The sequence below is a fragment of the Schistocerca americana genome, chromosome 2 (genome assembly GCF_021461395.2).
Source record: "Schistocerca americana isolate TAMUIC-IGC-003095 chromosome 2, iqSchAmer2.1, whole genome shotgun sequence".
In the NCBI taxonomy this organism is placed as follows: domain Eukaryota; kingdom Metazoa; phylum Arthropoda; class Insecta; order Orthoptera; family Acrididae; genus Schistocerca; species Schistocerca americana.
Genome location: NC_060120.1, coordinates 471,157,553 through 471,175,869, shown reverse-complemented (window position 1 = coordinate 471,175,869; position 18,317 = coordinate 471,157,553). Strand labels below are relative to the sequence as shown.

Below are 18,317 nucleotides of genomic sequence, written 5' to 3'. Positions count from 1 at the left end.
GTGGACTCATTCTTAATTTTTGACTCTTAATAACAAACACAACCCTTGCATCATGTGTGGCATGAAGTTTGACTCTGGTCCATAGATATAATCCCCGGCACTCCAAACTTCAATATCCACCTATTCACTCGTGTGACTGTGAACGTCTATGCGTTCGCAATCGTCACCATCTCCGTGTAACGAGAAAAATGGTTTATTATCATCAGCACAAAACGGTTACCTGCTTGTGTTCGGTTGAATGGTCCTAACACGTCCACTCCAATGAAACTAAACAGTTCTATTGCCTCTGGCAGCTAGTTCCACTGCCTCTGGAAACATATGCAACTGTTCCTGGTATTGACTGAAATCCGCATGCTGCACACAGTCTATACAATTTCTAACATATTGATCAACACCATTCTGCCCTCCCTTCCACAGAATTTTTCCGCCACTTTTCGATTCGCTACCCTGCATCCTCCATGGCCAAACAGCACATGATCATACACTTCAGGTAGCACTTCCTCCTTCACTACCTCTGGCACGACCACCTGGCATCCTACCTTAGTCTCTCTACACAGATATGTATGTTACTCTGTACAGCTAGCAAAGCATCTCTCTTTCTGCTTACAGAGTAATTCCTTTACGCTCTATTTAACTGTCTCAATACAAAAGCAACAAGATGTTCCTGGAAATAAACCTCCTGACGTAAAACCTAAGAGCGTGATAACATGAACTCCTTCTGAAAGTCTGGAGACACGAACACTTAGCTCGACGATAACACTTTTTCCAGTTCGACAAATATTCCTTGAGATTCCTCCGACCATAAAACCTTAATACCTTTTCTAAATAACTGTGTAGGTGTTTGTGATATAGCTGTGAAGTCTCTCACTTCCTATAATAAATTGCGATATCCAGAAATGATTGTAACTCCTTACATGTTCCTGGTACTGGCAAACCTTGCACTTCTTGAATTGATGTTACTCCTCACACCGTCCTTACTAATGATATGGCTTTAACAATTGAATTCTTCTAGCACGAGGTGAGGTTTTTCCACACTTATTGTCAAATGAGCTGCTTGTAACCTCTTGAACACTTCCCTCAATAATTGCGTATCCTCGCGTATATTCCTTGAAAAGACGATCATGTCATTGAGATACACCAGACACTGACACGGTTTTAATCCTTTCAGCACTCCATCCTGTAACCATAGGAATGATGGCAGTGCATTTCTTGACCCTAAAGGCTTCCCTCTATATCGCTAGTGTTCCTAAGGTGCTGAAAACGGCACTTTCGGTCTATCCTCTGCAGCACTGTTCAAGTCCATTGTGGAGAAGTACTGGCATTGCCCTAGATTATCTATTGTTTCTGTGATGTTCAGAATTGGAAAGTCATCTGTCATAGTGTTACTATTCAAATAGCAGTAACGGCAACAAAAGCACCACTTCTTTGAGCCATCCATAGACTTCTTGGGCACAACTACAGTTCGTGCCCACCAGGGGGCTACTACCTTCTTGCATTATCCTATCACTCAATAATTGTCGGTTTACATATTTCTCCAAAACTAACTTCAGTGATCCTCAGCACCATAATTACCTACGTTTATGTCTTCCCCTATAACTGAATGGTCAGCCTGTTGGAATGCCACACACGGGGGTCTGGGTTCGATTCCCGGCTGCGGAGGGAGATTTTCTCCCCTCAGGGACTGGGTGTTGTGCTGTCATCATTTCATCCCCATTGTGGACGCGCAAGTCGCCCAGTGTGGCGTCGCACTCAATAAGACTTGCACTTGGCGGCCGAGCTCCCGCCTGGGAACTCCCAGCCACTGACGCCATAATCTCATTTCCATTTTTATTTTTACCTGTGTTGATGGGTACTATCACTATCTGTTCCACTCTACATGACATATTAATTGGTAAGTCAGGCTCCACTTTCACCCATAGTGACTTTCTGATGCCAGTAGAGACACAGTAATGTGAAGCAAGCCTTAATGTCACTACTTGCCGTTTAACCTGATTGTCTCATACATTACATGCTCCTCTCAACAGATCAACAGTGACAACAGCCTCCTCTAGCCGGAATGTACTGTCGAAGTTCTCAATATACTTTTATATTCAAGTTCTGTATGTCCATTTGAAATGTTATTCGAAATTTTGCGAAAAGTACGTAGATATAAGTTCATGTAGCTTCTTTTTTCAGCTGTGTGAAGACTGGAAAGAATAGTACTTGTGTCTAATGTAGTGCGTCAATTTTCTGGAAGATGCAGACTAAATTTAGAGAGGTTTTTACCACTTTTGTTTACGTATTCTTTGTATATTGTAGTAAATATTCGCCCTGTTTATCCGATATGGAACGTGTCACCACCACTGCATTTAATTTTATATGTTTCTGATTGGTCATATTTTTTTAGTGTTGTCTGTTCTGATTTTTATTTCCACTCTAGCTTATTCTGGGTGCAGCAGGTAATTTTAACATTTTTGTTGTGATCTTCAGTCTGAAGACTGGTATGATGCAGTCCTCCATGCATTTACGTCCTACTCAAGCCTCATATCTCTGAATAATTACTGTAACCTACATCCTCCTGAATCTGCTTACTGTATTCATCTCTTGGTCTCCTTGTACGATTTTTACCACCCTCATTTCCCTCGAATACTAAATTGGTGCTCCCTCGGTGTCTCAGAATGTGTCCTATTTTAACTGATCCCTTCTTCTACTCAGGTTGTGCAACAAATTTCTTTTCTCCCCATATCCATTTAGCACCTCCTCATTTGTCACTTCTACATATGGCTACGCTCCACCCTTATAGTTTCCTGAAAGATTTCCTAACACTTAAATCAATATTCGATGTTAGGAAATTTCTCTTCCTCAGAAACGCTACGGTCTACGTTTTATATCCTCTCTACTTCGGCCATCATCAGTTACTTTGCATCGCAAATAGCAAAACTCAACTATTACTTTGAGATTCTTTCTCTAAGTGTACAAATTCTATAAACGTAGGTTTGCCTTTCTTTAACCTATCTTCTAAGATAAGTCGATGTTAGGAAATTTCTCTTCCTCAGAAACGCTACGGTCTACGTTTTATATCCTCTCTACTTTGGCCATCAGCAGTTACTTTGCATCGCAAATAGCAAAACTCAACTATTACTTTGAGATTATCATTTATTAATCTAATTCCCTAGGTGTCGCCTCATTTAATTCAACTACATTCCATTATTCTTGTTTTGCTTTTGTTGATGTTCATCTTATATCCTCCTTTCAGGACACTGTCCATTCCGTTCAACTGTTCCTCTAAGTTCTTAGCCGTCTCTGACAAAATTACAATATCATCGGCATACCTCAAGGTTTTAATTTCTTCTCCCTGAACTGTAATGCCTACTCCACATTTTTATTCCGTTTCAATTACTGCTTGTTCAGTGTACAGATTGAACAATATCGGGGATAGGCTTCAACCCTGCCTCACTCTCTTCTCAACCATTGCTTATCATTAATGCCCCTAGACTCTTATAACTACCGTTTGGTTCCTATACAAGTTGTAAATAACCATTCGCTCCCCGCATTTTACCACTGATACCTTTAAACTTACAAAGAAATTGTTCCAGTCAACATTGTCAAAAGCTTTCTCTAAGTGTACAAATTCTATAAACGTAGGTTTGCCTTTCTTTAACCTATCTTCTAAGATAAGTCGTAGGGTTAGTATAGCCTCGCGTGTTCCTACGTTTCTCCGGAATCCAAACTGATCTTCCCCGAAATCGGCTTCTACCAGTTTTTCCATTCTTCTTTGAAGTATTTTGCAATCATGACTGATTAAACTTGTAGTTCGGTAATATGCTTGTCAGCACATGCTTTCTTTGGAATTGGAATTATTACAATCTTCTTGCATTCTGAGGGTATTCCGCCCGTCTCATACATCTTGCACACCAAATGGAGAATTTTGTCATGACTGGTAGTCGCACGGCTATCAATTGTTCTGCTGGAATGACGTCTGCTGCCGGGTTCCTGTTGTGACTCAGGTCTTCCAGTGCTCTGTGAAATTCTTTTCGAAGTATCGTATTTGTCATCTCATTTTCATCTTGTTCGTCTTCCGTTTCTATAATATTGCCTTTAGTTCCATCTCCCTTGAATAGATCCTCTACGTACTCCTTCCATCTTTCAGCTTTCCCTTCTTTGCTTAGACTGGTTTTCTATGTGACATCTTGATATTCATACAACCGCTTCTCTTTTCTCCAAAGGCCTCTATAATTTTTCTGTAGGCGGTATTTATCTTTCCCCAAAAGAAATTCGGTTCTAAATCCTTACTTTTGTCCTCTAGCCATTCCTGTTTAGCCATTTTGCACTTCCTGTAAATCTCATTTTTTAGATGTTTGTATTCCTTTCACCTGGTTCAGTTGCTGCATTTTTATATTATCTCCTTTCATCAGTAAAATTCAATATATGTTATTTTATTCAAGGATTCCTACTAGGCCTTGTCCTTTTACCTATTTGATTCTCTACTGCCATTAGTATTTCATCTCTCAAAGCTACCCATTCGTCTTCTACTGTATTCCTTCTCCATGCTCTAGTCACTTAGTGCCTAACGTCGCCTCTGAAACCCTCAACAACCTCTGGTGCTTTCAACTTATCCAGGTCCAATCTTCTTAGTTTCCTACCTTTTTGGATTTTCTCCAGTTTTAATCTGCACTTCAATACCTATTAATTGCGGTCAGTGTACACATTTGCTTCTGGAAATGTCTTAAAACTGAAAATCTGCTTCCAAACTTTCTGTCTTACCATTATATAATCAATCTGAAATCTTCCGATGTCTCCAGGTCTCTTCCACGCATACAACCTACTTTTATGATTCTCAAGCCACATATTAATGATGATTAAAACATGCTCTGTGCAAAACTCTACCAGGCAGCTTGCTCGTCCATGCCTTCCTCCAGTCCGTATTCTCTTACAATTTTTCCTTCTCCCCATTTTCCTTCTATTGAATTCCAGTCCCTCTTAACTATCTGAATAATTTATTTTATCTCATCATACACTTTTCAATTTCTTCATCAGCTGCTGCGCTAGTTCACATATAAACTTGTAGTACTGTGACGGGTGTGGGCGTTGAATCCATCTTGACGACGACAGTATATTGTATATTCACAGTAGTTTCCCTGCATTCCTATATTTTTTTCTTTATTAAACTTATTCCTGCTTTATACCTATATGATTTTGTATTTATACTTCTTAACATTAGCGTTACGAAAAGTGTTACTTATTTTTTGGGAAATATTTGCTATATAAGGTAGCGTAATGAATATTTTTTACTTTTTTCTTTCTGTTTTCGCTTATGTGTTTTTGTCATTATATTTTGAAATTGTAGCCTTAATTTTCTTTCCGTATATTTTATCCTTATCTGCTGTATCAGTATTGTAGCCGTTATTTGCTGCTACAGTTATAATTGTATCAAATTCTGCCTTCACGTTTTCTTTAGTAAGAAACGCTCTAATGACACCAGCTATTATAGAGGGAAAATACGGTGTTTTGAATGCTAATGGGTAACATAATGAGCTATGTATTATACAGCCATTTGTGGTCGGTTTATAAAATTTATCATATTTATGGGCGTCTTCATTATTAGCTATGTTTATACACAAGAAGTTTATGACCCTGTCTGTATCATATCCGATGATAAATTTGATACAGTCGTGAATTTTATTCACCTGTTAGTGAAATTCATTAATTTCGTTGTTATTTCCATTAAAGAGAATGCGGGTATCGTCAATATAACGTCGGTAACAAATGACTTGGCAGCCCATTGGATCTGTTCTCTGATTTCTAGGTGATCTAAAAACACATTCGTCAGGATTCCTCCGTAGCAGATGCCCATAGCTATCCTATCGTTATTTTTGTGTATGTTTCCTTGGAAAGTGAAATAATTGTGTGGTGGCATTATTTCTAATAGATCGGTCGGCTCATCTTGCCAGATTTTAGTAGCTTATTACTGTTTGTGAAACAGCCAATGTTTGAAACTGGTAGCGGCAAATAAAATACAAGAAAAGCATATCTGGTGGATTATACAGGCCGATGAAACATTTTTTTTGAAAAACTTTTTATACTTTGATAGTTGATCTTTATAGATTTTTATGAGCTGAATCCAAATCTAACCTTAATTTTTTTGTGTCACCCAAAGTTTTTGAGCTATCTGCTTTTTATTATATAGTATAAAAATCCTATGTTATACGGTACATGGGGAAATTAATGAAACGCTTTGTTACAACATAAACGTTGCTTGTATTTACAGTAAGGTACTTAAAACAATGATATATGTTAATAGAGGTTACACTTGTCAGCTGGAATTGGTTTCTATTTTCTTTCTCTTTTTTCTTTAAAGCTTCTTATGTAGCTCTTTCTATGATGAGTCGCTTGCTGAACTTCTCCGAGAAGTGACCAAAAGTACTCCGCTATCATGTTGGTGTTCCAGCGGCCTTGGTAATGTTTTTCCATCACTTCAATGTCTTGGTGGAAACGCTCTCCTTGCCCCTAACTAACATCTCCCATATTGTCCAGGAAGTAATAAAGGTGACTGTTCAAAAAGTGAACTTTCAGACTCATTAAACATCCTAAAGTTTTAAACTTCTTTAACATTGTAGCTATGATAGAAACATATTCTGGGTCTTTTTCATGTCCTAAGAATTTTGTAACGACCTGCTTGATTGATACCCATGCTTATTTCTCATTTAAGATAATTGTGGATTCAAAGCTAAAATCAAACATCAATTTTCTAATGTCAGGTCCAACAAAGACGCCTTCCTTTAGTTTATCTTCTGAAAGGTGTGGTAAGTTTTGGCAGAGATACGTAAAACATGGTCCATCTTTAGGCAAAGCCTTTACAAACTGTTTCATTAGGACTAACTTTATATGTCGAGGTGGCATGAGTACGCTTTTTGGATCTACAAGGTTTTAGCTTAGAACATTCTTTTGACCAAGTTTTAAAGACTCCCTCACAGGCCAGTTCTTTCTGCACCAGTGTTGATCCCTAGCCCTACTGTCCCATTCACACAAGAAACATGGAAATTTGGTAAAGTCCACCTTGCTGACCAAGGAGCATGCATGTTACTTTTACATCGCCACATATCCTCCAACCATGAGCAGAATAGTCTATTTTATTTAGCGTTATTTGTAGGTTTTCATAGTTTTCTTTCATATGTACAGAACAGGTGTAGATGCATACATGTTACCATTGTGTAACAAAACAGCCTGTAAACTAGTTTTAGATGACAATAAACAGCCTCCAGTTTTCCTTTTTGTATTCAATACCAAACTCAGCATATACATGCCTAGCATGTCTGGGAATGTCTGAGCAGTGCACTAAATCACCTTCTTCTTGAAAAAACTTGTAAAACTGCTGCTCACTCTTGCTAGGCATGTATATGCTGGTTCCAGCTGCCAATAAGTTCTTTTCTTTTAATCTAGAGCCAAGCAATTCAGCTTTTTCTTTCGTTAAGTCCAGATCCCTAACCAAATCGTTAAGCTCGGTCTGAGTAAACAATTTGGGCTCTAGACTTTCTGTATTACAATGGAATTCATCATCATCTGGCTCGTCTAAATCACATTGTACATCAGAAAATATTTCTGTTGGAATAAATCGTCTGGTGGTTCAGGAACCGGCAAATCTACACCCTAGTGGTCGGATGGCGGACGGAAGGTTAGGGTAGCTTATTACCTTCTTGTTTTTCGAATTATGACCAGTAATGTCAGCACTAAAAAATTAGCAATCATCAGAATGATTTCTTGGCTCCCTCCATATCATCGGAACAGCAAATCTAAAGGCTTTTTTCTCCTTTTTGGACCATTTTCTCAGATCTCCAACACACACATAACATACCTTATGCGGTGCCCAAGATTTACCTTGATCACCAAGTTTAGTTCCACAGTATGATAGATAAACTTTTTTCACAAAATCTGTAATGTTTCTTTGGTGTTTTTAAGCACAAATTCACCACAACTGTAACAAATTAACTGTCTGCAGAGTTTTTTCAACCACGATTAGACATTGTACTGAGCACATGTACAGGAAACGGGAAAGTGAGGTTAGGTTGACAGTAAACAAAACCCCATCTGTTAACACAAAAGTTGAATCGACTTTTTTGCCAGAAAACGTTTTCCAGCAGTGCTACCAACGTCATCTACATTCACTACACCTCCTTTTTAAATTATTTTAAATATATAAAATGTGTTAAATTCTTTAAAAAATCGCTAAAATGTGAAGAAATGGTGGGTGACACAGTTTTTTAAGTATCATATTTGGATTTCCCACCCTAAAAAGCGTAATAATATGGTATTTTCAGCAAAAAAGTTTTCCATCGTTGGTCTGTGTTATTATTACAATAGAAGGTTGGTTCAAATGGCTCTGAGCACTATGGGACTTAACTTCTGAGGTCATCAGTGCCTAGAACTTAGAACTACTTAAACCTAACTAAGGACATCACACACATCCATGCCCGAGGCAGGATTCGAACCTGCGACCGTAGCGGTCGCGCGGTTCCAGACCGTAGCGCCTAGAACCGATCGGCCACGATAGAAAGTATTCATACAATCTGTTAAGGCTGCAGAACAGCAGACTCAAGAAACCTTGCAATATGTGTTAAGATACTTAATGTGGGCCTGTTTGGTAGCATACATGCAGTCGATTTCCCCTCGCTACATTTGCTAGAGGAACAGGCAAGGGAATGAGTAGTAGTGGTACAAGGTACCCTCGCCCATGTACCGTATGGTGGCAAGTGGCGTATGTATGTGGATGTACTGCTGTCACTTTGCTTCATGGTTTTTAGGAAGGATAACTGTTGCTAAGCCTTCAAATGAGTTCGTATCTCCGTAAATCTACCTTCATGTAATTTTTACGAGATATGTTGTGAGAAATCAATATATTACCAGGCGCATTTAGGAACGTACGCGCACGGAATTTTAACAGCACCTCTCTTGGAGTGTCTGCCTCTGGAGTTGGATATTTTCATTACTCTTTCGCGCTCCCTCTATTTCTCTTTCAGTCCTACCTGGTAATGGCCCCAGACTGAATAGTAATTTTCAAATATTTATCGAACACTAAGCTACGTTCTTTGCAGGGTGAGTTAGAGCGAACACAGCGAGGGGCAGCGGAGGGCGGTTACCCCTCTCGGCCACCATCATCCAACCCCTAGAAAATTCATCGTCTTCGAAAACTGAAGACCTACAGGGGCTATCCACAGAGTACATTACGTGTGGTTCAAAATGGCTCTGAGCACTATGGGGCTTAACATCTGTGGTCATCAGTCCCCTAGAACTTAGAACTACTTAAACCTAACTAACCTAAGGACAGCACACACATCAATGCCCGAGGCAGGATTCGAACCTGCGACCGTAGCGGTCACGCGGTTCCAGACTGAAGCGCCTAGAACCGCACGGCCACACCGGCCGGCCATTACGTTTTGGAATTAAAAATAAATAAAGTATTGGAAATTTTTTTTATTATATACAGATGAAAGCCACACTTAAATACTACTTTTCTACATAGTTGCCATTTAAATTAAGGCACTTATCGTAGCGATGGACGAGCTTGGAAATTTCTTCGTCGTAAAATTCGGCCGCCTGCGCCTTCAACCACGTGGTTACCCCTTCTTGAAGCTGTGCGTCGTCATCGAAACGCTGCATAGCCAACCACTTCTTCATTGCTGGAAATAAGTGGAAGTCGCTCGGTGCCAGGTCGGGACTGTACGGCGGATGAGGAAACAACACCCACTTAAAAGATTCGAGAACTTGACGAGTGGCATTTGCCGTGTGAACCCGTGCGTTGTCGTGAATCAGCAAGATCTTTGAACCCAACTTTCCCCTGCGCTTGTTTTGTGTTGCTCTTCTGAGGTTGTGCAGAGTTTGGCAATACCTTTGAGAGTTTATTGTAGTGCCTCTTTCCAGGAAATCCCCAAAAATCGCACCTTTTCTGTCCCAAAAGACAGTCGTATTATTTAAGTATCGGTTTGAAGAAAGTAAGAACAGGTAACATATGTTGATTTTGATAACTGAAGAAAACTTCATAAGCTGCCTAATTGACTGTGGCAGTTGAAAACGCTGTCAGCACCAAAACTAAACGAAGGCAGCTCAGGAGCAGGGAATTTCAGGGCGAGCTGGAATTCCAAAACTACTCATTGGTGATGCAAATCCCCGTACGAGGGAAATTCTTAAAACCTGGACCATGGAGCAATGGAAAAGTGTCATATGGCCGGGTGAGTCTTGTTTCACATCGTTTCCAACTTCTGGCCGAATTTACGTTCGTAGAATGAAACACGACAGGAGTTCGGTGATGATTTGGGCAGCCATATACTGGTATACCATGGGCACGAGGTTGCTCTGCAAAGCCGCATTACTGCCAGGTATTACGTGGCCGTGCAGGCTAATCAGGTCGTACGTTGTTTGTTTTTCACACAGCTCGCATCGCCCCGACTTGTTTGGTCAGCACGAGGATGAATTGTCGCATCTCTTCTGGCCACAACAGTCACCATATCCCAAAATCATTGACACTTTGTCGTCTATTTTGAAAAGAAGTACCGTGATCGCTACCCACCTTCATCATTGTTACCAGGGCTTCCCACTATTTTGCAAGAGGAGTGGTATAAGATTCCCTTGGAAACTATACAGGACCTGTTCATTCCGAGACGACTGGAACCCGTTTTGAATGTCAACGGTTTGCCTACACTGCGTAAGGTATGGTAGTGTGTAGTGTTTCTGCTGTTCAGATATTTTTCTCTACCCCTGCATCTGAATTTTATTTTGTCTTACACACTGTGTGGCTGAACATAACTTGTTGTATGTAAAAAGGGTTTGTCACACTCTGTAGGGGAGATATGTAGGACATATCAGATAGCACCGCGATACAGGTAATTCCTGAAAAAAGATTTTGCTTTCTGGGACAGCTTTTGTGTTCATAGCTGGCCGGTGTGGCCGTGCGGTTAAAGGCGCTTCAGTCTGGAACCGCGTGACCGCTACGGTCGCAGGTTCGAATCCTGCCTCGGGCATGGATGTGTGTGATGTCCTTAAGTTAGATAGGTTTAATTAGTTCTAAGTTCTAGGCGACTGATGGCCTCAGATGTTAAGTCGCATAGTGCTCAGAGCCATTAGAACCATTTTTTTTTGTGTTCATAAGCGTGAGTATTTCGCTTTCTGTAGTTCTTTCATACAAATGTCCTCCAGATTGCGACCCACGCAAAATTGTTTATGAACTTCCTGCGTTTGGAGCTACAATATTCTGGAACTTATAAAAGTCAATAAAAATGAATAAAGAGGATTTGGTGTTAGATGATCTTTATTATTATTATTACTTTTCTTATGGTAGTGTAAATTTGCGCTCACTTTCATGCAAAAATGACATTCACCTTTTGCATTATGGTGATGTATCGCGTGAGGTGGAACGTGCTCACATCTACGTTTTGCCTGTGCAATTGACGGTTAGCAGAGAAAATACTAACTTTAAAGTTGTAAGCTGTCATTCTGTATTAACTGAAAACTGATTCAACAGTTGCTCGTTCTGAGCGATAATTGAGAGATTACCATCCCGGAACCAAACCGTCAATCAGGCAAACAATTTCCATACCATGCAGTCGTAATGATATGCCCAACATGTAACAACAAGTATTGGTATTAAATATTGATTCTTCATCTAAAATAATGAAAATACATTCATTTTCTCATGAATGTTTCCGTCGTATATTAAGTAAAGAAACATGCATGTGCCATAGTCTGATTGAGCTGTACCTACAAAGTTTCACTTTCGCAGCTGCACAAGCTGGCTGACTAAGTCGTGTTAGAACAATTATGTGTGATATCAGATTCGCGACTAGAGAGAGTATGCTCTTTTACACAGACATTATTCAGATAAAGGAGTCGCGGAAAGGACTGCTGATGCATCGGATGCAGGTTGTGTATGAGAGACATCCTTGCAGAGGTGTTAGAATTTCTCCTCTCTGTGCTAAGTATTCTTCACGTCAAATTAGGACAGCTTTAACGATGAGTAAACCTGACAATTTACAAAAGAAAGAAGACAATGAGCACTTGAAGTCCACGGCGTTCTTCCCATGTGTGAGCAGCATTTCATCTGAACTGATCCTTAAGAAACTTGATGTTAAGGTAACCTTCCGGCCACCTACAGAAACCTGTGCTGTTATCGGCTTGGCAAAAGACGATCTACGTTTGGAAAAGCCCGTAGTCTACAGAATATCATGTCAATTTAACAAAGCCTACATTGGTCAGGCTATGTGCACATACGTGAAAGATGCATGGAATAAGATCAGCACACTCGCCATTTGCACCCGAGTAAAGCAGCCATAGCCGAAAATTGTATCTCCACAGGACATTCTATGCATTATTCTTGGCCACGACGAGATCCTGCTGGGATTCGATTATCTGTGAAATTATGTTTGGCCGAAAATCTTATTAATCGTGGCGGTGGTTTTCTACTTGATATGGCTTGGGACCCGTTGATTCAGAAAGGTAAAAGTTTACGCCTATTGACATGCAGTGGCAAATAATTTTCTTTTACGGTTGCTTGAAAACCTATCTGCATGTGCCATCGCGTCAGTTTTCCAGTACAAAGTAGTGCAAAACACTCACCTCAAAATGGCTGAATGGTTGTCAGCCAAAATATCGTGGCAAGATGACGTCATCCGGTTACAAACCCGAAACATCGTGGAATGAGGTTGGGAAATATTGCACCCTGGGTGACTATTATTGCACGGTTCTGCACCTTTCGGTCACGTCTTGCGGGAACCCAGAGAAAACCACAAACGGAGCCTTCATCCTTGATCGATTATGTGTGTTGCTGGTTTTATGCCCTGTATAAATACTGAACAGTAAAAATCGTTTGAAGTTTTTTTACACAGTTCTGTTTTTCAGATCGGAAATTTTGAATTCCGGTGCTACTCACATAGCGTACATCCATACAATGTTGCCTTCGGGCTGATTCACATAAGGACTACAATTTCGCATGAATAATGCACATTTTCAATTTCGTTGATTTGCATAAATACATATATGTGAGATTCACCCTTGAAAAGTTCGTAAGCAATTATTTGTTCAGGTCTTATGAGTGAAGGACGAGAATTTACTTTTACAAAATTTTGCAAGTGACACTGGTTTTGTAGAATGTTGGTTTTTCACAATTCAATCATTCTCCGTCATAACTGTTACCATTGATATTATCGGAATCATCTGTTCTGTCATCGGCGAATAATTTTCTTGTTTAACCAGTCAAAGGTATGATATCTTGCTGTCTCAAAAACCCTCAGGATGGTTACGGGGAAACAGCTATCGAAAAATGCCACCCAGCACAGCCGACTACGGTTTTACCTGAAACACTCGAATGACAAGTGTTAGAAAGTAATCAAGGTAAAAACTTCCTTAAAGTTAAATATGGGTTTTAGTATGACGTTACTGGAGACAGGACTACTGTCTCTCCAAAATTCCTTACTCTAACTTCAACTGGAATCGGGGGATTTTTGATATAGGAGCCTGTGACGTAAACCTTATGATACAGTTACTGCCACGCTTTGTACACTGTTTATTTGCCCTCTGCTCTCCTTCAAATGACGACTCTCAGCTTAACTTGTACATGATAGAGTACTCGTACTTCCACAAGTGCAGTTATTGAGCTTCCTTGCAGTGTCTTAATCGCAATGCTACACAGAATATTTTCAAAAGGTGACGAGCTCAAACAGTTCAAGCACCATTGCGGTTGTCGTCTCCCTGTTCTGTTGTGCACAGTAGTTTGCGTGGTCACAGTGCTTGAATGTGGAAAATTTTAGCATAGCTTTCATGACACTTTAGTATTGGTGTTCATGGTTAAACGTCACACATCACACTGAAGATTCGTGAGTTTACAAGATCATGGCACTAGTGTAACGTAAGTGAACATTCACGGTTTTAAGCATGAGTAGCCGACATTCTCCCGTTTGCTGGTTCAGTCAATCCACAGTTTATTCACAAGTGTTTGACTCAGTTAATGCACATATGTGTATACTGTCAATCAGCGTATAAGTCAAAACGATTCACACCGCATCTCCACAATACAACATTTGACTGCCTCCCAGGTCGCATGCGATTTTATTCCTTACATATGAAACAGTAGTACGAAAAGCAGTAAATAGTAGTAATTCAGCGTAATCATTAGCATCTCTGCTTCGCGAACTTGATTCCATGGGCATTTTCCTTCCCACGATTTTGATACTCCGCAGTTTGCAATATCTACCACAGTATAACACCAAAGGGAACATACCGAGTACACAACAGGTAGCTACCACTTTGCTTATGAGTGGCCAAAGGCATGAAAAGTGCTAAAACAATTTACCCCCTCTGTGGAGAGGAGCTCGGCCAGTGCGTGTGATTGTGTGTGGTCTGTTGCAGTGTCGCTCACGGCCGGTTCTGGTGTCAGGGTGGAAGGTGGCCAGCCGTGTGCGGCGCGCTGGTACAACTACTCGAGCTTCGTGTGTGTCTGCAACGCCACCTACTGCGACGCTTCGCCACCCAGACCAGCGCTCGCCGTCGGTGGCATTGCACACTACACCTCCTCTCGCTGTGGTCAGCGGCTGACACTGCGCTTGCACAACTTCACGGATGCAACCGGTGAGTACTGAGATGCGGTGCGAATGCGTCTCGTGTATAGGGACGTTGGAGTACATTAGGTATCGATACTAATAGTGCGGGCACAAAATAACTTTACCGGCACCGGCACAGATGCTGCAGTAGTGGAGAGAACAGCATGCGGCCGGTTCTCACTAGGAGCAGCCGTGCAGGAGAGTTAGAACCAGTGGCAGGATTTCGGTACACGTGACCTTTTTTGGGCCTTGCAGCAAAACACGGTTTTATCATGTGGAACCGTTTCCACACGGCGCGCCGTAGGTTCTTGCCATCGATCATAGATAGTCTGAGCACAACTTCAGGTGTGTCCACAGCGGCTATGCGCATTCTCGGCGAAGAGCTGTAGCAGATGTGCTGGTCATGTGAATTATTTAGCATTCATTTTGAAGAAAAAACTGTGATTCTTTCCCGCCATACAGCCTGATATGTTCACTCGATAGAGGTCTGAATTTCTTTTCATTATTCATCACAGTTACAGTGGTGCACGAAATGAAGTAAATCACTGCACGAAATTTTAAGAGTTAGCAGAGCTAAAAACGCATTGCATAGACTTTTCATCTGGTACATTTTAGGCCATACATTGCTGCATAAGAAATGTTGCCAATATATTTAAATTATATTTGAAGTTGAGAGCAAAACAATACCCCCCTCCATTCTCAAGATTTTGGACTGCATATTTGTAGGATGGGTCACGTGTGGTGGGCCCATTACCCTCTCTTGTTTATCGGGAATCATTTAGTCATAGAAATCGACTTATTTCTTAAACAGTTAGAGATTCCGAAATAAGATTTTTATGCAAATGATACCACTCAAAGAGGTATGTATGATTAATAATCGACAATATTTTATTCAACGGGATCTGAAGGTGACTATAGGTTTTCTTCTGTTGAACAATGTACATTCCTTAACAGCTTTTAGTACCTCATCAAAGAATAATGCAGTAGCATGGGACACATTAATATTTACAATATTCTATGTTGGCTACTCAGCTTTAAAAGAAACCTGTTTGTTGTTATTGCACAAGATATAATCGCTCTGTAATTACAATTTTCAACTATTTCAGTTTGCATTGAGACCTTTTCTTTATTTACAACCTTCTACAGTTTCCTTCCAAATTCCAGCTTACCCTTCTTCATTTATTTCTGGCTTACCACCTCCGATCTTGATATTCAAAAAAATGTTCAAATGTGTGTGAGATATTATGGGACTTAACTGCTAAGGTCATCAGTCCCTAAGCTTACACGCTACTTAACCTAAATTATCCTAAGGACAAACACACACACACACCCATGCCCGAGGGAGGACTCGAACCTCCGCCGGAACCAGCCACACAGTCCATGACTGCAGCGCCTTAGACCGCTCGGATAATCCCGCGCGGCCTTGATATTCATACAACTGCTTCTCTTTACTCCAAAAGTATTTCTAATTTTATTTTCCCGTCTGCGACATCTATCTTTGCCAAGCATGCTTTCACATCCGTGTATTTTTCCTTCGCAATTATTACATTGTCATTTTGCTCTTTCTGATAATCTCAGTTTTTAAACGTCTGTATTCCCTTTTGCCTATTTCATTTGCTGGTCATTTAAATTCAATACCTCATGCGTTATTGAAGGATTTCTACACTACCTTTTCCCACTTTCATTCTCTACTGCCTTAAATATTACAATCTCAAAACTACTCATTCATCTTCATCCCCGATTTTAGTCAATTGTTGCCTAAAGATCCATTTGAGATTCCCGATCACCTCTAGGTTCTTAACTTTTCCAAGGTCACATCTCTTTTATTTCCAACGAACGGCATATTTCACTTTAAGTACAAGTTATTTGCTGCACTATTTATTTATTAACTCGTACTGGTACAATTTTCACGACGAGCTCGTTTCGGCGATTTGTCGTTATAAAGTGTAGGTCCTAGCTGGTATGACGTGGTTATATGGCGTTACAGAGAGTAAATGTCGATTTCTTTTTGTTATGATACGATCTTGTTATTTATATGATTATTTTTAATTGTGTGACCTTGTAGAGTTATTTTTTGACAGCTTTTCTGACAACTTCATCTCCAAGCCGTCAAAAATAGCTTTACGAGACCACACAGATTAAAACTAAGCGTAGTAAGCTTCCACGTACGCAATCTTTTTCACTGATTTGAAACGAAATGTCAGCGATGATTAAATTAGGTTCTTTGCAAAATGCAATCAGGTGGCTTCCCCATTAATTCGTTTCCCCGAGCCCACGTTCTCTTAATGTTTTTCCTTCTCTACATTTTCCCACTACCGAATTCCAGGCCCACATCGCATTTTAATTTTTGTCTATTACGTGAATAACTTCTTTTATCTCACTATACAAGCTTTCACTCTCTTCATCATCTGTGGTGTTAGTAGGTATGTAAACTTATACCCTGTGTTTGGTGTTGGCTCTGTGTGTGCCATGGGCTATGATAATATTAATGGCAGTTTAAAGATGGAGTAGAGTTTTGCAGTACTGCTTTAGTGACTGTTTCAATAACTAACACTTGCAGAGTTGTTAAAGTGCGTGGTCCTAATAAAGGAAATACTGAGAAGCAACTTTCAGACATTTAGAATTTAAAAAAAAGCACCGCTTGAAAAGTATGTTGTACCATTACAGTAAAATTCATTTGGAGACTGTAAAGTGCAGCATTGGAAACTGTTATGTCAAAGCAAGCTGTTGTTCTGGAGTGATCGGTTTTCTAAATAGTGTCTAGTTCCTGTCGCACTGTTTCGTTTTCTATACGGTCTGTTCTTGGGTTGCCTTTCGTTCATAGAAATTTCATTTCTGCATTTTGTGTTTTACCAAATGTTGTTTTTGTACGTAGGTACCCAGCATTATGTACTATGAAGAGGCGCTGGAAGAACTAGTTGTATAAAATTCTACTCTAATTTCTCGTCTTATCTTATTTTTAAATACATCATAAATGATGCCACATATATTTCCAAATCGTCAACTTTACATCTCGATTTTAATTACTGTAGAGGCAAATTTGACATCCTAAATAAATGAAGAACTACACTCATTTTAAGATTTTTGATGAGGCCGGACCTTTTTTCCCAGAAAGCCATCACTTACTCTTGATTTTAGAAACTTCAACGTCACGTTGTTTACAAAGCAGTCCAAGTGGTTCAGTGCTGTGAAAATTGTGAATTGCAAAAGCGCTCAAGGCAATACTGACTCTGCAACGTGTCTTAGAAGGCAATTTGAAAAAAGGTAAAACCACATTTATAACATTGTGGTTTCTGATAATGTTTGAAATTTTCAAGTAACGAAGGTGGTTTATAACTACTATAGAAACCAACGTAAACCATTTCCTATGTTATTCGTCCTCCGCAAGGAGCGTAGACTAAAACTAAGCAGGGGAAATTCGGAAAAGAAATTGATGTTCGCGGATAATTAATAAAAACGTTAAGGTTTGTCAATTGCGATGGTATAAGTCTTGAAAATTGGAGGTTTGAATTCCTGTTGTCGTAGTGTCCTTGCACTTGCACATTTCGTAACCTGCGGAAAGCAGCGGACTGGTACTGCCAACCTCAGTCGACTTCCGGTCCTACCTACACCTCTGTGCCTCATCACAGAGTGCATGCGCCTACAAGGTGCATACGGCAGCCAGAACAATACTAGCACGAACAAATATAAACACCGAGGTCGCCACCATGTTCTCAACCCGGCGTGAACAAAGATAAGCCGAGATAACTTAACTTT

The 18,317-nt window shown here is 40.2% G+C and overlaps 1 protein-coding gene across 1 annotated transcript in view; it reads left to right on the top strand.

Moving 5' to 3' along the window:
- Window positions 1–18,317, top strand: part of LOC124593734 (lysosomal acid glucosylceramidase-like) — a 132,334-nt gene that overhangs the window by 28,196 nt on the left and 85,821 nt on the right. The window contains exon 2 of the mRNA XM_047132064.1: window positions 14,371–14,589. Coding sequence (XP_046988020.1) covers window positions 14,371–14,589 — 219 coding nt within the window. The remainder of the gene's footprint in view (window positions 1–14,370; window positions 14,590–18,317) is intronic.